Raw genomic sequence first — 22,199 nt, 5'->3', positions numbered from 1 at the left:
ACACTTTTTAGCGCGGACCCGACGTCCATATAATTGTAAGTCAATGGGTTCAGGTATAAAATTTATGAATATTTTTGAAAAAATAAAAAGATTTGTCCATTTGTATAGGTTTGAAAAATATTCATTTAATATAAATATATGCATAATAAGTAGCTGTAGAGCCTCCTTATGAAGGCGTTCATTCTGGGAAGTACTGCCACCTTACCTATTTCTGCCTTCAAGCTTTATTGTGACTATGACTGCGTTCCGGTTTTGAAGGGTAAGCGCTGGTGAAATTACAGGCACGTGGGACTTGTCAACTTATATCTCAGGGTGACGGGCGTAGTGGCAGTGCCCCAAAGATCTTTGCTATTGAAAGCTCTGAGTGGCACTGCAACTGCTATGGATAAGCGTGTCGCACGACCACGAGGCTTACAACTTGTTCGTCCCGTTATTTGGTATTATAAAAGAAAAAGAAAAAATATAGTAAATAAAGGTAGTGTATGGATATCGAGTACATAACCAGAAATAGAGACGAAATAAGGGCCATTCATTCCTGGTAAATCATCGTGATACATCACTTATAAATATCAACTCTCGTTTGCACTGAAATATAGACCGCCAACAACTGACCTGTGTGTACGTCTCCGTATATTCCAAAAAAAGAGAGTTAATAGTGTAATAAAGAAAATCTCTAACAATGGCGTGCTGTACCATTCCACATCTAATTACAAAACAAACGGAATCATTAAAAATTAAATATGTAATTTTGAAATTTTCGTCTATTATTACAAAGCTCTCGTTAAACCTTAGAGGATGGAAAAAAAATAATAGTCTAAGATATAACCAGAAAGAGAGACGAAATATCATTTAATTTGTTTGAAAACTATTCTGCCAAATCATTACGATGACAACTTCGCTCCGATTGGTCAGCCCGAATTCGAATCAATTGACGGGTGTCGTCAACTGTTTCACTTCAAAACGACCAGTTTAACTTGAGCTTTGATGCTATAATGGACGAAAATTCAAAAATTACATATTTAATATTTATATTTATAGTGATCACAATCCGGCTGAACATGAGGTAGCCGTATTAGAAAACAGCACCGTTTTGCATACCGGCTAGCCGTAATGTACCAAATACGGCGCTTTATATGATACCGCTGCGACATATAGTAGTGAGGTGAGGTACCAATGCGGTTGCGGGGCCGTGTCAAGTCAAACTTAAAGAATCATTTATTCCATAGGTACAATAAATTTACATTTGAAAACGTCACATTTAAGCTATTGCTCGTTCACTACGCTGACTTCCCAGAGAAGAACCAGCAAGAAACTCTAGAGATTGCTCTTTTTAAACAAAACGTAAATGCTACCTATGAAATACACTTTTGTATCAAATTTGTGTGAAATGTAGAGGCCATGTCGCTTTCCGTACATCTTTATCTAACACGTAGTCTTCAATTTTATTATATGACTTGTCAGTCAAAATATTTTTATTGTAGTTTTTGTTACGAACGGCCGTACGCGTCTGGCCGATCAGAGCTAGAATTCAGAGGAGAATGAATAATTCAGGAGCTCTGATTGGCCGAGCGGTGTAGCGACCCATTGATATGACCGGTACGGTGTGGGAGACACCGTACCAGTATAAATATAAGCGATTATGATTAGACTGATAATAATTGTTATTCGCATTATTCACATATCAGATTTGTTGGATTCTTAAATTAGTTGTTTCTTGTGTTTGTAAGTCAGATCGACATATATGAATATACAGTCCACTTCAGATTAAGGAAGTTTCATTTTACAATAAGGATATCGAAAGAAGAATAATGAAGGTAACTTCAAGTTGGCGAAGTTTATAACAGTTTTTAAACTTAGAAAATGAAAATCTTAATTTAAAAACTTTTACAGTTCCTCATAATAAGAGTCGTTTACCTTGGTTAAACGAAACCGTGATACCATGAGTTTGGACTTAGCTTAATATTATATGTAGCAGACTATATCAATGGGTTAAAGGTTGAGTGCTAACAACGAGTGAGGAAGGCCTAGATAATGTACTTACAGTTTATTAATAATTTACTAGAAAACACGTTGTCGCTATCAAAGCATAACAAAAGTCAAGAAAAAGGCGCCAAAAACAAACATTTAAATATAAAACTAAAACTTAAAGAGATTATAAAATACATACAAAAGAGATTTGTAGCTACTGCTGCGATTCGCTACATTATGGATATCTTCTTTCTTATTGAAATTATGTATATTTTTATAAAATATTTGAGTGAAGGTACTGTGATGCCATCATAGATTTAGTACTATGTTAACATAGATATACTATACATAGATTTAGTATTATATTAAATCTATGGATGTCACAATCTACTTGAAGCCTTACGAAAAGAATGCAAAAAAACAGCCACTAAACTTTGACATATTGCCCAAATGCATGTAACGTGTAAACAAGTGTATTATTGTATTATTTTTTCATCACTATTATGTTTTTTTCAGCTACCATTAAGTTCATTTTTCTCTTACTAAGTTGCAGTACGAATGTACATATGTATAAGTTACTATGTGTGTTTACTGGGCCGAGTAGAAGCCATAATATACTTGCTAACGCATTTGTCAGATCTCTGTTGAAAGCTGGGCATGAGGTAAGAAATAATTTTATCTTCAAAATATATCTAGCCGAACAGACTGGAGTTAGATAACTGGTCTTATATATATATATATATATTTTATTTATTTCATAATTGTACAGGAAAATAAATCTCATTTCATAAAACAAAAAACAAAAGGTACAGCTTATTTCTAAAAGAAATTTCTTACTGCAGACCAAAATACAGGAGACAATAATTACAACAATGGGTACACAAAACAAAATAAAAAAAAAACAATCGCAAAAATATTAATTACTATAGACTATATTAATCGCTTTCTCTCTGCTGGAGGATCGTGACACCACTTTATCCTGCCAAGCATTTGCCTCCATCGATTGAACTCAGTCGCATGATGTGTTGCGGCGCTGACAGGTAGTTCCAGTTGTTCGGAGATCCTACCCGACCAGCTTTTAGGACTCATGCCCCTAGGTCTCATACTTAGATAAATACATATTTCATATTACAATACCTTTAAAATGGACGGAACAGTAGTGCTACTTAACTCTTATTTTAAAAATAGAACAATTTACTGTCATGTACAGTAATAGGAAGTGCGTACCAAAGCCTCACCGCATGAACAGTAAAGGACTGAGAATAAAAACCGGAAGGAATGATGGAATATTTTTTGTGTGAATTTTTTTATGTGAAATGCAATCAGATTTTTCGAGTATAAAAACTTATTGCTTAATCTAGACGTATAAGTCTCAACTCGCAGAGTCGAAGCGTCGCAACGCGTCATGTTTTTCGCCTATAGCATATTCATCTCTATTTTCCCATGATTAAGGTAAAAATTTGTGTTATGCTTAGAATAATAATGCATAGAAACCTAGCCCGCACACGCTAAGTGAGGCAAATTGAAGCGCGCCCAATGGGCCTACACGAGCGGGCGGGCCTTCAGTGCTCAAGGTCAATTTGCACCGCGAACAGCTCAAGAATTTTAGCTAAAAATGAAATGTGCGGTAAATGAGTGTAAAAATACGTCAGACAAACATAAAATAGATACTAACATCACATTCCACAAGGAAGTAACGCGTTTCAACTAGTATTTTTACATAAATATTCACTAAAACCGAAAATTAACCTACTACTAAAACTAGCCTACATGAATTTGATTTTTGCCTCACTTGTGACAGTTCGTTTGATATGAAACTGTCATTCTATGCGTTATTATTCTAAGGTGTTATGCAATATAGTTGAAAAACAGTAAACAGTGTGAGTTGAGCCTTAGAGAAGTACAGTGCAATTAAATAAAAAAAGTAATCTTCACTAGGGATATTGCGGCCTACTTTGCCAGCATGTCATGAAACTATTTACGACCACTTGCTTGATGAAAAATACCTTTATATATTGTTTCAGGTAACATGGGTAACTCCGTATGAAGACAATAAGCCTCAGAAAAACTTAACGTTTGTTTACGTTAGTGATATATTAAAAATTACAGAGAGTAAGCGATTTTTTAATTTGGTTAAGTTAACTTGGATGGCTTAACCTGTGGCTTTGTTGCTAGACAGCAAATCTCATTGACGTTGAAGCTTTTTCTTTTCAGATTTTAAGCCGGCGGACATTAGCAAAACACAATCTGTATCTTTCATATTAGAGCTGAGCAGAAACCTGAATATCGTTACGCTTGAAAATAAACAACTCAGGGATATGTTGATAACGCAACAATTTGATGCTGTTGTTACTGAGTGGTTCATGACAGAAGTATACGCCGGGTGAGTTATGATCATTTTAAATTAATTCAACCGCACACTGAACAGTCCTTTGAATGAATGAAATATTGTTACTAATACAAAGATCGAACTGTGAAAAAAAATCTGTCGATCCGGCTCAATTCGATCCAATGTCTTCCAGTAAATCGTGGCAGACGCCGCCAACTAAAGTAAGCTTTAAATTGTACAGATCTTAGAGGCACTGTCACAGCGCCCGTCAACCTGAGACATAAGTTGACAAGACAAGTTGACTCATATGCCTGTAATTTCACTAGCACCCTTTTTAAACCGGAACGCAGTATTGTTGACATTACTGCTTGGCGGCAGAAATATGTAAGGTGGTAGTACTACTCTAGACGTACTCTTTCACGAGGAGTTCTTCTGCTACTGAATTTTTCTATGTACTTGTTTGCAGATGTTTTTTTAACGACTTTTTTGCCGTAGCCCTATCTGTGATAGCGTTGAGTGAAGAAATAGATTTCTCAAAGATTCAAAAAAGTAGTTAAGAACCAAAAACAAATATCTGCAACAAGCACATTGAAAAATTCGCAAGGTACGCTAGTTTATTCTCATTCAATTGGCATAGCGTATGGTACGGTTTGCTGAAAGATGTTGGTTTGAATCCAGCCGGATCAAAGGAATTTTTTGTTAAGTGTTCGATCTTTGTTCTATTATTTTAACAGTCCAGAATTATCAAGATTTCATAGTGTTCATAATAGTGTGAGCTTTGGCGACAGCGGGTCCTTCCGCTGTTGTTTCTTCCGTGGTACGAAGTTAAAACTTGTATTTAAATTTTAGATTCGCAGCCGTCCAAGAAGTTCCTTGGATAGTTTTCTACGCAGCTCATATCTACGCTCCCCTTGAAAATCTCGTGGATGATGTTCGCTCAATTTCGACTGTGCCGTCAATAATGACTGGATTTCCGATACCTATGAACTTTTGGCAACGGCTAGCCAATACTGTATCGTTTATGTTGTTCACTGGATTGATGTGGTGAGTGCACAGTGTTTACGAATGGTCCTAATCATCATCGTTTCTGCCGAAAGACATCCATTGCTCGACATGGTTGGGATCTGATGTGACATAAATAAAAGAAGTTGTATGAAAATGGTAGTTGATGCATACGAGGCTCGAAAGTTGTGTCAGGATAGATTAAGCTGGAGTCCCGTGGTCTCTGTCTACTCCTCCTGTGGGACAAGGGCATGAGATCGCTAACGACCATCCTACAGATTCCTGCTACCTTTACTAGGTCATCGTCCCACCTTGTGGGTGGTCTGTCTTTGTCTGGTCTTCTCAGTGCAGACTTGTTTACGCGACGGTGTTTGACATCAGCCATATGTTCTTTAACGCGGGTACAAATACTTCGCTTTGTTTGTCCAATATAAGAGAGCCCGCACTCACATTCAAGCTTGTAAAGTCCTGCATCCTGTAAGGGGATGTTACATTTCACGGGTCTCAGGAACTGAGAAATCTTCCTCAGGGGCTTGAAATAGGTCTTGATAGATGCACGCCTGTGGACTCTTCCGATCTTGTCTGTAACACCTCTCACGTAAGGTAAGATGGCAGTTCTTCGCTCGACTGTTGGTGGTTTCACACGGGGCCTGCGGCATTGGCGTGGAATCTTCAACTTATTCGCATGTAGGACTTGCTTTATAAGCTGAAGTTCCCCTGCCAGATGATTACTGTCGCAGACACCATGTGCTCTCTGAAACAAAGATTTGCCCACGGTAGCTAACTGGCTAGGATGGTGATGGGAATTACCATTGAGATACCTATCTGTATGGGTTTTCTTTCGAAATGCAGTATGGCCTAAGGTGTTATTAGGATTTATTTTAATTAAAACAACTAAGAAAGCTAAAGTACCACAATTCTCTTGTTCCATAGTAAATTGGATCTTAGTACTAAAAGAATTAAGATGGTGCAAGAAAGAAGGTATGCTATCTTTAGGTAATATTGTGAAAGTATCATCAACGTACCGTTTGAAAATCTTCGGCCTAGCTGGGGCCATGGGTAAAACTTGCTCCTCGAAGTCTTCCATGAAAATATCGGCAACAACGGGACATACCGGGGAGCCCATCGCCCGTTGTTGCCGATATTTTCATGGAAGACACAACAGTTACTTTCTGATGATTTAATAGAACTCAATGGTGACTCAACTCTATAATTATTTTTTAATAGATTGGCAATATCAGCCTTCTCAGTGACACCGTTGATGCGTACAGGTTGCCCAGTTTTTACATTAAAATTACTTGTTAAATTCCAGGATTATTTTGAAATTTTTGTCAGTATAGGTTTTCGCCAACATGTCCATTTCTAATTGTTATTCGTGATTGTGACACCACTTTAGTTTTGACTTAAATAATTTTCGACTTTCGTACATTTCATTATAAACTAAACCGCTTTTAGGTCTACCATATAATACTCACATATTAAATTTTGACCTTGTGTCCCTGTGAGCATCACGAACGTATTTGTTAAATCCAATCACAACCCAGTGTTTTCTTAAATTAGTACCCCTATATGTTAATTTAGCTGCATTACTCAAAGTACTCATAACTGCGGAATACATTTCATCTAGAAGGGCCCTATGATCACCATTAAGGCAGATGTGATCGCTACAACTATGGAATTGCTCAGAATAGTGCATCTCTCTAAAATCCGAGTTACAATATTCATGTAATGATATGGCAGAAAGTTTTCAAACAAATTAAATGTCATGTCTCTGTTTGAGAGGCGTTAGATTAGGCTAACATGGCGTATGTACGTGTGGTATTTTCAATAATGTCAAGGAATGTAAACCACTAATGTGCCTTGACCAGGATCACAGTAATAAAATAGGATACTTCAGTTCACTAAAATTTTATCGATTATTAAAAGAAAAGAAAGGAAAGGTTCAAAAGGACCGAGTTATACCGAATCACAGATTGGTATTAACATTAAAATTGGCACACGATTTAGGTTGGGAACTGGTAAAACAATCAAAATTAGACGAAATTAAGAATTACAGCTGAACTGCTCGCTAGCGCGATTGAGCAAGGAGTAACGACGGAACGAACCAAAAAGGAAATGGCGAGGCAAAGGAATTAAAGAACGATTCAAAATGTGAAAACAGGTGGCTAGGAACCTGAGAAAAGGGGATAAAAAGGTGGGATGACGATTTAAGCGGGTCATATCGTCACTAATGTTTCGATTTGAATAACTTATTGAGCAATATCCATTTCAAAATTGTTTTGATATTTTTATTTTGATAATATACAGGTAAGGTAAAAAAGGGAATAAAAGCTTAAATACTAGAAAGTATAACTAGGATTTTTAAATTATATGAATAAAATTGGGTCCTCGTGGCAAGGTGCCTAAGTGGCAGCGTTCCCCCTTTGTATTACTGTGCTAATCCGCTGGGTAAGGAAACTGCCGGCTCCTGGGTTTCCCAGACAGTTTATTAATTTTTTGGATACAATTTTGTACAGATGAATGGCACTGGGATTCCACGGGCCAAGGGTTTCGAATCCAAAGGCTGTAAATAGGTAGTCGGAAGCGAGATCCTGATACTTATTCCTTTTTATTCTTTCCGCCAGCTCAGCTGCGGGGCCAGCCCTCTTGTTGGTGTGCTGGAGATGGGATAGGGCAAGTATGTCGGCACATATGGCGGCTCAATCAGTGCCCGGCCCACACTCCAAGGGATGAGATTCATTCCGTCGGAGCGTTTGCCATCTGTTCGCGACATGCCACTTGGCTCGAGAATAGCGGGCACGTTAACATTGGCAAAGGCCCGGCGAATGATGTCGTTGAGGGCTGCATGGAGATACGGCTGGTGCTCAGCTGGCAGGAAAGATAGTAGTGACCCAGAGCACTTACGTCTTTGCCGCAAGGACACCGATTATGGGAGCAAACTGGGACACCAAGGCGGAGGTCTGCAGCTATGCGAATGGTCTCGGCGCTCAGGAAGGTACTGGTATTGGCAGAGGGGAAAGCGTGTAGCCAGTGGCCAGATTCACACCTGGACGCCATTTAAAAATAATTCTGCAACAGCAAAACAAAAAACACCTGACCATGGCGTCGCTTTGAAATCATCGGGAGGTATAAAAATTACCAAACAACTCGAAAGTCTTAAGACCAATGTACATTTTAAATGGTGATAAGTAAGTCAATATCGCTGATTAGTAAGTCTAATAGGAAGTCCAAAACTTTGGATAGGTATTCATCGTCATTACGGACTATCTTAAAAAATAAATTAACAGCTATATTAATAATTGAAAATTGAATTTTTCACAGGTACAATGCAGCTGCTATACATGAATCCGATTACATAACATACTTCTCTTCCCTGGCCCAGGCTAGAGGGGTAGATTTACCGCCTTTCAGGGTAGCTTCTTCCAACATATCCCTATTGATGCTCAATTCCCATCCATTAATCGCTCCAGGGCAGTCCTTACCACCCAACGTCATTCATATCGCTGGATATCACATTGATGAAGGTGTCCCTCTACCTAAGGTGAATATTTTTATAAATCGATTTTAAGGAGAATGTAAAGTCTATAGTTAGGTGCTGTATATAATCTACTGCTCAAAACAGGTCTCTTCTAAAGGGAAGATTAAGATCCTAAGCTTTAAACCGTTGGCAGCAGGTTTAGAGAGTAACATCCTTAAAAAGGTTTATCTTCTCCAATAGCAGGGGTTCAATCAGTTTCACAAAGTATAATTATAATGCACACAGGAAATGCCAATAACAAATGACAAAGGAAACTATTTTTTCGGATCTAAATAGCGTGTATTTGTTTTTGAAAATAAACCAACGTTTCGGGCGCTTTGCAGCTCCCATGGTCACGGTTGTTTAACTGAGTCAGTTATCCAAGTAAATTGTTTCAATTCCTATGTGTAAAAGCCTAAGAATTCTATATATATGTGTGCTGCAAATACGTGTTGAATATGTTCGTTCCACTGCTGAAAACAAGGCGCTTGTAAGGAACAACTAATACTTGTAGAGGGATTTGAGGGGATGAGAAAAGTGACTACATATCGCCATCTACCGAGTAGCTCCAAAGATATACCATTATGTCAAGATTCCTCTGGGTCACAAACTTACAACCACAATAATAAGTAAAAGTAAGCATAAGGAGTCTCAGCGAATCAGAAAGTGTAAGCTGAAAAAAGCTAGAACATCTCACAAGATACGGCCCTTAAAGTAAAGAAAGCCATAATAAGGCATAGTGTTTGTATGTTTTTTTAAGATATCAAGTGAAGAGACGAATAAGTCGTGTGCCTGATGTAAGTGACACGCCTGTCCATAACAGTATCAATGCCACTCAGAGCTTTAAATCGCAAAGATCTGAGGAACACTGCCACTGTGCCTGTCTTCCTCAGATATAAGTTGACAGTCCCGTGTGCCTGCAATGGCTTCAGAAACGGAACGCTCACAATGCCAATGCACACATTACTGCTTGGCAGCTGTAATAGGTAATGTAGCAGTATTTTCCTGGACGAACTCTTTCACAACGCATTCTACAGCTGCTATCTCAAACCTAACGTCTGGCCTAATGCGACTTGGCATGTCTACTACGGCTTTTATAAACTTGGACACGTATGTGTTTTTTTCCACAGGATCTTCAAGAAATAATGGACAACTCTTTACAAGGAGTGGTGTACTTCAGCATGGGTTCAGTAGTGAAAACTTATGCGATTCCAGAAGAGATGATACATGAACTGATAAACATTTTTGGCTCACTGAAAATGACCGTTTTGTGGAAACTACAGTTTGCACCTATGGGATTGCCTAAAAATGTTCACATTAGGAATTGGTGGCCGCAACTTGGTATTTTAGGTAAATGTTCTTTTTGACACCGAATTTATCTGCCACAGGTACGCAAATTATCAAGTGGCGGTTCTTAAATCATTTTTAGTTGCAGTAGAGCTCCTAAAGAGAGACAAAGTTCGTCCAGGGAAGTACTGTCACCAAATACAGGTTGTGCCAACCGGCGACAGTGTACGATTGTCGCAACCAGCGACTAATTTCGGTAGCTGTACTGGCGACTGTGTCGAATTCATATCAATTGTATGAAAATATTATGTTCGCTTCTAGTTGCCGGTTGCTTATATCCAACACCAGATACACGCTTGCGCGGTGCTTTAGGGTGCTGATGAAATTACAGGCCATGGGATTTGTAACCTTATGTCCCAAGAAAACCGCTGAAACATAAGTTGAAAAATCCCTTGACCGATGTGCCCATAATTTCACCAGCATCCTTACCCTTCAAAACTGGAACGCATTAATTCTCACGTTACTGCTTGGCGGCTGAAATAGGTAAGGTGCCAGTACTTCCCAGGACGTACTCTTTCACAAAGCGCTCTATTGTTACTAAATCTTTATTTAGCATAATGACCGTCATCCTCAAATTTTTCAGCGCACCCTAATATCCGTCTATTTATAACCCATGGTGGCATCACTAGCGTAATCGAAGCAATCCACTTTGGAGTCCCTATCCTCGCTTTGCCCATATACAGCGAACAGCCCGCCAATGCTCGTCGAGCCGAAGACACTGGATATGGACGAGTGGTACTGGAACCAACGTTTGGTCCGCAGTTTTATGCAGTTTTGACAGATATGCTGAACAACGACAGGTGACGTATTTAATTTCTTTTTCTCATATATAATATTATAAGTGCAACTATTGTTTTCGCACTTCAGAGCAGCGAAGTTTACGAAAAAAGTGAAAAAAAAAATGCCTTACTTTTTCCGTTTTGAACGAGATAATTGACACGACCATAACGTATCAGCAAACTCGACGCAGTCCCATCGTAAGGTCTCATTCAGAGTGCAGGCGCGGGCGCGGCGTCGGGCGCGAGTATTGGCATCTTCCCTTTCACAGTGCCGAAGCGGCTACGAGCGGGTAGGTCCACACGTCGAATTCGCAAACAGACGCAAGACACTAGACCAAGCATTGTGAAAGGGTGGGCCGAGCCAATAGATCCCACACTCACCTCGACTTCGCCAGGGCGCGCGACCACTGTGGCCGCAAGAAGCGTCCGCCATCACTCTGAATAAGGCCTAAGAGTTCTTTTTCCGTGCAATCAAGGGTGGTCGTGACCGCTGTTGCCTGCAGCTTGCTTGTTCTTCTCCACCAATATCGATTAAGGCTATACCAATTTTTTGGTGCTGAAAAAATGGTTTTCACATAAAAGGTCAGCAAAATAAGAAACGAGACTAGGTACAATCTCTGCTTGCAAACAATTAAAATTTGAAACTGGGACTGCGTCGAGTTTGCTGATGGAGTACAAAGCGAAAATGGCGAGTAGCTCAAGTATGTGAAACTCCGCGCATTGTTGGCACACGTGCCCCGTGCACTAAGCACTGCTGTATTTATTGTGCTATGGTGCTGCCCCTACTGATCTCTCTTCCCCTAGATAACCGATGGCCTGTGGTTGTACATTGAAACTGTGACTGAACAAAACCCATCGTTTTTTATGCCTGACCGGTTATATCTTACAAAACACAGACCAGGATTTCTAGTTTCTTAATTTTAAATTATCTCAGTTGTGTGTCGATAGCGCAGTAAAATAAATACAGTAGAAGTGGTTACTTAGTTGAAGTAACCACAGAACGCGTGCCAACTATAGGTCTCGAAAGACCTATGTGAGCTCAGTCCGCCATTCGCTTTGTATGGTATTCCTTCGTGTAAATTTTCTAAATCCTAGAAAATTGTTTTGTTATGCTGTTTTGGAGTGAAAAACTGATAGCCGCACCCATTGACTTACAATTATATGGACGTCGGGTCCGCGCTAAAAAGTGTCCGCACTTGTAAGGCGCTAAAATCGTATACAGAGCGCCAAACTCCGCTTTAGTCTTCATTTGTTCGACTGACAGCGCGATACTGCGATGACATTACAATTTAAATTTCGAATAGGTTGACTTGGGACATTTTTTTCGTGGTTTTTGTATTAGACCCGTCGTCCATTTATTTGTAAGTCAATGGCCGCACCAAAAATGTTGCCCAAAATTTCAATAAAATATCAAAACATCTTAATTTGCAATAAGTAATAGGTAGTAATAATATTGAACTATCAACGATGTGCCAACTGGGTAAAGCTTAAATTATATTTTGAATTTGATGAACAGAATTTGTTATTTCGTTTTAAATCTGAAACTTAGACCAGTCAACATCAAGATTTTGTAGTGGTTCAAATTAGTGAGTTTTGGCAAAATCGGTTCTGATAGTAATCGGGGCTTAAAGTGCCTTTAATTGTTTTTTTCTCCCTTGATTGTTGTAGTCTCAGTTGTCTTACTGGCAGTGTAAACTTTGAAAATATTTATTTTTCTTATAAGAACGAAGTTTATTTATTTATTTGCATTCCATAATGTGCATTACAGATGTTTTACATATATTGAGATCAAATTATGGACCCTGCACAGGGCACAGCAAATAGTAGAAGAGAGGACTAGTCTCATAATTGTTACACTTACTAATATATAATTTGATATATACCAACGCCAACAGCTTTATATTATTATATTTATTATCGACTAGTTACTAAATTTAGATACCAAATTTATCTTCTAAAAACTCTTTTACATTATAATAACTTTTATTTATGAGAAAATTCTTTAAGTTTTTAAAGAAAATCTTGTTATTTTGTTCATTTTTTATAATTTCCGATAGATTGTTATATATTTTTATTGACATGGTGTATGGACTAGATAAATGCATATTTAATCTTGAATATGGTAGTACTAATTTATATTTCGTAATGTATATTTAGTGGGGATGGCTTTACGGTTTTTATATAAGTCTTGATGGTTTCGTACAAATTTACAAACTTCTAGTATATAGATACATGGGAGAGTCAGGATTTCATGTTCGAAGTATGTTACTTCAAAAAAAATATTCTCACAAGTAAACACTATTATTTATCAAATATATAAATATTTATTACTAGATTTTACAACACGTTATCAGCACGAAGCTCTTGAAAAGTGAATAATAACTTGTGAATTGATGTAATATTGTTGTGAGTGAAGTCAAAATTTAAATTCACCATTTGAAAGTGAATTTTTCTTCTTTCTAATATTGGAGACGGGTGATCATAATAAATGATCAAATCTACGTTCTCTTGCTGGGATACTGTTAAACAGCAGGCGAGATTATCTAATATTGAAGTTCAAGATGGGGATGTACCTCATACATAAAAATTTGTGGAGCTGCATTACTTGAAAACTCACAAGAAGACTCTACTCCTGTTAATAATAAGAAAAGGGATGACGAATTTACATTGGCAAAAATTTGCTTAACATTAGACGGTCCGACAATCACATATGTTCCGAACAGTAAGTCTGCAAAAGATGCGTAAGACGCATTAGCGGCGGTCTACGATTTTTTTTTATTCTAGACTTCTAAAACTATACTAAAATATATTGATAACTAGGCATAAATTTAAACGCAAAATTATACAAGCAAAGTCCATGAATGGCTCTTCGTCGTTATTGGGACAGCTTCCGCCATCCTTCTTTGCAGAAAATATTCCGCCTCTTTGAGGGGAAGAATCCGGTTTATTGGACTTCTTCCACTTCCCGTTTACCGATTTCAATAAAACGTGGCAAATACATGTAATTCCATAAATTTTTGAGGTCGTTTTTTTATTAAATAAAACCTTATTATTATTCCAGTTATTACCGCAAAGCGAAATATATGTCGGAAGTTTTTAAAAATCGCCTTACACCACCGTCTAAACTAATATCTTATTACATCGAATTAGCCATTGAAACTAAAGGTGAGTACGAAGCGAATATTTGAAATGACTAGAATTTTATGGCGATGGGGAAATTGTAAATTGTTTATAGCAATTATTATGTATGTGTGTATTAATATATGTGCTTTACGCCAGGATGCTATAATATATTATAGAATCCTGAATTAAATTCTGTTAGGGCGCGTTCCCATTATGTCGTAAGGTTCTATTTATCGTTGGATGACAGTCGTGTCTAGTTTGTCCCCATGTCACGACTATCTGTCGTGACTTGTGACTGTGTCGTGGACGTTTATTTTATCATTGACAGACTGTCGTGTCTAGCTGTTCCCACTAGATCGTGACGACAATTTATCGGTACACGACAGAATCGTTGAAGCTGCGATTGACTGTCGTCACATTTTTATAGTGACGTTTTATTTATCGTCAGATGACTGTCATTCTAGCTCTTTTCATTGTCACGACAGTCTGTCGTCGTAACGTCAAGAAAGTCGTGAACGATAATTAATCGTGTTGTACTATATGTGAACAACTTCATTTAAATATACAAGCCACGATACTTTAAACTACACGACTATCTGTCGTCACGACATAATGGGAACGCGTCCTTACATTATGTTTAAAGTGCTAACTGGCTTCGTTGTATACAAGCTTGTTTCATGTAGTTGGTTTTATATTTATGACTTTCATGTGATAAAAGCTCTTTCGAGGTATAACCACATGTAATTTACTAAGGGTACAATTATTTATATATATATGACAGGCAGATGATTCCATTCCACCTGATGTAAAATGGAAAATGGAATCCAACATGAAGCAAAAACGTGAAGCAACCTAGTGCAGTGTTGATACAATCACTCACCTAGCCACCTCCACCCAGCATACCTACAAGATGCCTCTTCACGCCTCGTTTGAAGGACCCCATATCGTAAGACGGAGGGAATACGTAACCTGGAAGGGAGTTCCATTTCTCAATTGTGCGACAGAGGAAGATGCCACCAAAACTTTTACTTCCCGATGGAATACGCGTAACTGTAAAACGTTTTTAGTAGAGGAGGTCTACTACCGTTCTCTGTTCGACATCTGTCCGAAATAATTACTGTCTGACTAATGAATGAAGCTTCATGTTTGACATTGTCTTTTTGGTCAACTATTACTTACAATTGCAATTAACCTGATGTATCCCACTGCTGGGCAAAGGCCTCCCCCTGATTCCTCCACGCATCCCGATCTTGAGCTAACTCGACCCAAGCCAGTTCGTCACGCCATCGCTTCCTCGGTCTGCCGTGGTGTCTTACGCCTTTGGGCCTTCACTGGCTGCTTATCTTGGCCCACAGGTCTTCAGGCATGTGGCAGATATGAGCAGCCCAACTCCATTTCAGGTTTGTCAGGTTTTTGAGCTACATCAGCAATTTGAGTTTAAGAAAGGAAGGTCGTGTTCCGAATTCGGTCGGTCCTTTTCACACCAAATATGCTGAAGCGCTATTCTTCCACATTTATATGGCGAAAGGCTATGTATGGAGTGGAATTCCCTGCTTGCAGACTTGTTCCCCGATGACGTTATGACTTAGACCTTTCAAGGAGAGAGTGAATAGGTATTATTTAGGTGTGCATGCTCCATCATCGAGGTCGATGATGGAGCATGCATCGTCACTTTCCATCAGGTGAGATGGAGGTCAAATGCGCACTTACATTTTTATAAAAAACAAATATACAATAGGGATGTTTTCATACTGATTTCAATTCAATGTATTCCCGGCTAAATCAGATTTATATAAATTTAAGGTTGACATAATAACGATAGACTTGTCGTATGTAATTTCCACAGGAGCCTACCACCTGCGTTCAGTGACGTATTTATACAAATGGTACGAAAGATGGATGCTGGACCAAGCAGCATTCTTTGCAGTGGCACTGTACGTGTTGAAGAAAATAATACAGAAAGTTTCCAATGTGATATGTGGAAAGAAACAGAAAGTCCAGAAGGAACGTGTATTAGAAAAACAAAAAAAGAAGCTGTAATATCTTTTGGACACCTATATTAGAAATAAAAGTAAATTTTAAAATAATCGACTGTTCATGCATTTTGTGTAGCAGCGACTTTTTTTTTGGTAAATATAATTAAATTAACGAAATAAATATTAAGATATACAGAGGAATAATAAGATAAAACAAAGATAAATTTAAATACAACAATTCAAATACAAATAATAAGCTACTTACATAGTATTAAAATAAATAAGATTACAAAACGAACGACTGTTTTCCAACGTAGTAGAATTAATAATGCAAAAAGATAAACCTGACTTCGCTGTAAGCAACAAACAGCATAAAAATGTCATTGCATGAATTATAAATTGCGTGCGAGAGTTTAGAACTTGTGTACATGGTTACTTCATTACGAGATAGACAATTTGTATTCGGCCATGTACTCTCGTTCCTTAATTATGACCATCATCATCACTTTGAATTGTGTCATTACGATTAAGTCGAATTCATTAGAATTACTTTAAAATCCAACTTCGACTTCCTAGGTCAGTAGTTCTGTCCTGCGATGTAGTTACAATAGTAGTTATGTGACTGTTACATAATGAAAAGCATTAAAATACGAGTGTGGGCTTCAAAAACATCACACGAGTGTTTTAATTCCTAATTATGTAGAGTTACATACACTGCTTTATCTATACACATAATATAAGGTCTCTATGATGTGTTCAGGAACCGCATGTTACGACTGGCGAAATGGCGGCAAATAAAAACTTTTCTGACGCATGTCACTCAACCGTAGTTTTTATTTAATTCATGGACAAACAAGAGTCGGCGTCAACTATCGTATCGTTCGATATCAAGTAACGTGTGAAATTTGTCAAAATTGTTTGCTATTAACATTTCATTTCGGATTAAACTTCATCTCGACTGATTTTAGAATTGAGGTCGAATCAAATTGTTTTGTTTTTCAGATATGTTTGAATTTTGGATGTAATAATAAAATCGATGTTATTATTATACAATAATAACATTTTCACAGATAAGAAATTTGTTCTAACAAAATAGTTTATCTTTATGCTGGTCGTAATTTACGGATTTTTAACACGTCATAGACGGTTTATGATATGTATATCTATATAAAAGTAATTAAAGTGTCAGCACGCTATAATGGCCGTTATGACATTTGTCCGCTCATCAAGTTTTGTAATAATTCATAACTACGTTGAAGGAGTTAATTACATTGTTGCCAATTGTGACGTGCTATAAAATGTATGTATATTTTTTACGACACAACTTGGCATTTGTTTTTCGAAATTCGAAATTAAAAATCACATAATCGAGCCACTTTGCATTGTCAGTGTTAAATGTCCTTAGCTTAAATAATGTTCGATTGATCAATAATTAATGCAAATTTGAAACTGGTGTACTAAACGTCATTTTCAAAAGGTTTTGTTGAAAATCTGAATTTGCAAAACCGGGAAAAACAATTTCTTCAATGATATTAATGTTTTTTTTTATGGTAGCACTTGAATAATAAAAATGCAAGACGGCTCGATTTACGTGTCCGGGAGTGTATTACGATGACGATACGACTTTTTTATTTCCGTTTCATTAAAACTTTTTAATCAGCTACACCTTGCAATACTTATTATAAATATAAAAACTTATAGATGCAACTCGCATGTAATTATATTGAGATTGAATGAATCGAGATTTCACCTCACTATTGTAATCTGTCAAAACGGTCATCATAGCGTGCCGGTACTTTAATTAATATTTGGTCGCTCCTTGTAGCTATATCTGTACATGTATTTATATATGTGGAATACCTTTTTTCGACCATTGGTCATAACCAATTAATAAATTACTTTTTCGAAATCCGGATTTCCGGAAATGGTTTTACGGCATCGTAGGACAAACTACTGACCTAGGAAGTCCAAGTTGGATTTCAAAGTAATTCTAATGGTGCCATGCATTGACTTACAAATAAATGGACGACGGGTCTAATACAAAAACCACGAAAAAAATGTCTCAAGTCAACCTATTCGAAATTTAAATTGTAATGTCATCGCAGTATCGCGCTGTCAGTCGAACAAATGAAGACTAAAGCGGAGTTTGGCGCTCTGTATACGATTTTAGCGCCTTACAAGTGCGGACACTTTTTAGCGCGGACCCGACGTCCATATAATTGTAAGTCAATGGTGCCATGTAAAAAATGCAGTAGATAACTGACAGTCTTGTTGCCGTTCCGTCAATGTGACCTGTAATATGCGGGGCGCGGTGCGGTATCTAAAGCTAGGGAGGGGCGGAGAGTGACTATTCTCGTTACTTTTTCATTCTCTGCTTTGGTAAAAGGTTTGTGGCGACTAAAAGATCGCACATTATTAGAACGAACGAAGACCGCACTGGCTTTGGGCTAACGATTAATAACTCGGTTTCCGCCACTAATCGGGAACGTTCGTGAGATACGCTGAAGTTGAGACTTCGGCTGCCATCGTGAACTCCGCCGCTGGCCATTGTTTGCTGCGCTCTGACGCTAGATGCGCGTTCGCTTTGCCTTTAAAATTTACCGTTATCGCCCGCCATTACGTGTATAAATTGTGTTTAGTATTTTGCATATAGCTTGCGCTTACTTCCTTTAGTTCCATTACTAGCTTACTACACTGAACTATATCTTCTGTGTCTTTCGTGCTGTAACTGTAAAAGCGTAAAGCGTCATATCGTGATTAAACAGCGTAAATCGAACTTGAGTGTTTTCTTTGTGTTCAGGACTATAAACTGTAAATTGCCGTGTTTCGCATAGTGCTACAGGTCAGTTACCTACTGTATTTTTTTTACATGACACCATTTGAATTACTTTAAAATCCAACTTCGACTTCCTAGGTCAGGACTTTGTCTTACTATGCAGTACAACCATTTCCAGAAATCCGGAATTGGAAAAACAACTCTGTGTAGCTATATATATATCTATACGTATACAGGGTGTCCCAAAACTCAACGTCAAGCGGTCACTGGGCGAGAGGCCAGGTTATATTCAGTTTACCAGTTCTGGTAAAAATTAAAAAAAAAATCCATGTCACTTAGCTAAGTGATAGTAGGCATTTTTTTGAAAATGTTGAAAATCGATACCCTAGACCACATGTTTAGGTACTGTCATCACAAATTTTCAAATTTTGGAGTGATTTTTTTTAACATCATCATAAATAACCATGCTATTTATTGCAGTCACAAATCAAACAATAAACGTTATGAGTTTAGTAAAAAAAATAAGTTTCATTGAGTCGTAGCTTAAAAAAAATATGTCAGCTAGCTTTGACACTTCATATTTTAAAAAAAATGTACTACACTACCCTGGGCAAGTTATTTTAAAAGATGACCCATATAATCAAGATTTCAAAATGGTACAATACTTGCCACTCTTCATTCCATAAAAAATATTATAACTTATTTTTTGCAAAAGGAGCTCGTTTCAAAAAAAACTCATGCCATGATAAATAATACTTTTGTGTGCTCAAAGATTGGCTTTAACATCGTGGAAGTGAGATGGTCATATGTGATAGAGTGAGATGGATAGTGACGCTGTGCGACATGAATTAGAGTGAGCGAGGCGGATAGTGACGCCGATGCGTTCGATTTTCAAAATTTTCAAAAAAATGCCTATTATCACTTAACTAAGTGACATCGATTTTTTTTTTAATTTTTACCAGAACTGATATAACCTGGCCTCTCGCCCAGTGACCGCTTGACGTTGAGTTTTGGGACACCTGTATATATTTTTATGTGGAACAACTTTTTCCGACCAATGGTTATGTTATGATAATAGTGGACACTCGTCAGAAGAGCGCGCTGTAGAGGAGAACATTTCTTTACGTAACTAATGCGATAAGTATCACATAATAATATTATTATCTCCATTTGATAAGCTTGGTATTGTGTGTAACTCTGTAATCATGACATAGCACAAATTAAACAAGTTAAAAATATGACATAATATTCACGATAATGATACTTTAGCGCAGTGCGCCAGACAAAGTTCTCAAAAAAAAGCCACCTTGTTCACGCCCTGCACTGCTAAGAATATTAAGAGGGAACAGAGGAAAAATTCCTAATCTTCGATTTGATTTAAGAGGGGTATATCCACTTTAAAGTTAAAAATAAAATATTGTATGAGTAATTACACGATATATTCAAGCATAGACACTAATCAGAAACATAAAACAATAAAGTTTCCTCAATAGATAAAAATCACGAAATGACCACTAATTATCAAATTTTTTCGATTTATCCTCGAAATGCTACAGGCTATTAGGACAAAAATTAGATAATTAATTATATTTATGCATGATCGACAACTGTCACTACGGATTTTATTAAATCCCTTTAGTTTTAGAGTTATTCCGCTAAAACGAATATGGTACTTTTAATGCGCAAAATTCAACATCTCCTGTCGCATGTCACGAGAACTTCAGGCATATATTTGTTTCACAAATTTGGGCGGAGCCAACGTCAAAACTTTTTTGGCAGGCTCCCTAAATATACTGGCAAGATTGAGATATGAAATTGAAGATCAAGTTGAATAATATCGTCTGTAGTTGAATCTTATTAAGATGTAAAAAATGTAAACAAAGATCACCGTCAAAGTTTAAACGCAGTCGACCATCCTATGCTATACACGCCCAACGAATTGAGCGTATTCCGTAAAAATAGTTATAGTACTTTCAATTCTCTAGAACTACTGGGTCATACGTCGAAAACAGCAGACATTATGGACTGCTGACTCTGGAAGAAAGGCGTGTGGTGATGGACATGGGTCTTCTTTTTGACATCTTACGAGGGCGGCTCGATTGCCCTCAACTCCTACCAAAGATCTCACTGTCTATAGCGAAGCGCAGAACCAGGCAACATCACTATTTTCTGTTCCTATTCATTCTACAAATTATGGCATGAATAGTGTCCTAACGCGAATCATGCGTGCTTTTAATCAAAGATTTTATGGACTGGATCCGTTTGTAGGATCTGGGCACACTTTTAAAAGGAAATTGGATCAGTCCTATTTGAAAATATTTGAAACTAACTGAAATTTAAATTTGTATACAGTGCGGTGTACCACTTACAGCATTGGTTTATTTTTCTTGTTTCGTATCTATTTATTTATTAAAATTTTTTGTAATGCACGCTTTTTTGCAGGTCAGGATTGCACTTTTACTAGAGATGGGAAAACTGCTTATATTTTTAAACGTTTAAACGTTATGCTTTTCTTAAAAAAAGCGTGCTTTTTTTAAACGCTTTTTCACTTAAACCCTTTTTTGTTTGAAGGTAGCAAAATCGTTTAGAAAACGTTTAAGCGCATAGACTTTCATGTTAAAAAAAACTTGCAACGTTGTTGTCTTGATAGCGACACACAAGAGTAGACCACTAAAGGTTTTAAGATAAGTAAGTTTTTTGTAAAAAACGAGTTATATTTTTATGTAAGACATATAACTTTGTTCTATTAACATTTTTTCATTGGCGTTTAAAAACATAAGTTGTTTAACGGAAATGGAAAAAAAACTGCTTATTTTATTAACGTTAAAACGTACGTTTAAAAAGCGTGCTTGTAAAAGCGCTTTTCATTTAAACAATTTTTAGTTTGACGCTTAAAAAGTCATTTAGAAAAACGTTTAAGCGCATAGTCTTTATGTTTAAAAAAGATTGCAACGTTACGTTGAGGTTTGTTTAGGAAACATAGATGACTTGAAACTTAGGCACGTTGTAAAAAATGAAATTATTGAGTATCTATAGAACTGACCAATGACCAACGCTTACGCTTAAAATGAAAAGCGTGCTTATTCGCTTATTTTAAAAAGCAGACTTTTTAAAGTGCTTTTCGTTTAAACGCCCACCTTTTTTACCCTTCAAACCGGAACGCAGTAATGTTCACATTACTGCTTGGCGGTAGAAATAGGTAAGGTGGCCGTACTTCCCTGGACGAACTCTTTCTTAAGGAGCTTTACAGCTACTAGGTATGCTGAACGTTCTATTTTTATCGGAATTGGAAACCGAGTTCAAATGCACACATATATTTTATATTATATTATTATTATATTATATTATTATTATACTATATATAGCTCGATTACCACTGATC

General features: G+C 37.2%; 1 protein-coding gene across 1 annotated transcript in view; it reads left to right on the top strand.

Annotated features, from left to right (window-relative positions):
* The first annotated feature begins 2,504 nt into the window (after window positions 1-2,504).
* The window catches only part of LOC113226078 (UDP-glucuronosyltransferase 2B2-like), a 32,353-nt gene continuing 12,658 nt past the window's right edge, over window positions 2,505-22,199 (top strand). The window contains exons 1-9 of the mRNA XM_026458596.1: window positions 2,505-2,630; window positions 3,993-4,080; window positions 4,183-4,351; window positions 5,147-5,341; window positions 8,621-8,840; window positions 9,947-10,166; window positions 10,747-10,963; window positions 14,004-14,107; window positions 15,912-16,101. Coding sequence (XP_026314381.1) covers window positions 2,535-2,630; window positions 3,993-4,080; window positions 4,183-4,351; window positions 5,147-5,341; window positions 8,621-8,840; window positions 9,947-10,166; window positions 10,747-10,963; window positions 14,004-14,107; window positions 15,912-16,101 — 1,499 coding nt within the window. The 5' untranslated portion in view covers window positions 2,505-2,534. The remainder of the gene's footprint in view (window positions 2,631-3,992; window positions 4,081-4,182; window positions 4,352-5,146; window positions 5,342-8,620; window positions 8,841-9,946; window positions 10,167-10,746; window positions 10,964-14,003; window positions 14,108-15,911; window positions 16,102-22,199) is intronic.

The sequence above is a fragment of the Hyposmocoma kahamanoa genome, unplaced genomic scaffold, assembly GCF_003589595.1.
Source record: "Hyposmocoma kahamanoa isolate Upper Pololo Valley unplaced genomic scaffold, ASM358959v1 181, whole genome shotgun sequence".
Classification (NCBI taxonomy): Eukaryota; Metazoa; Arthropoda; class Insecta; order Lepidoptera; family Cosmopterigidae; genus Hyposmocoma; species Hyposmocoma kahamanoa.
This window is presented reverse-complemented; position numbering and strand designations above follow the sequence as displayed.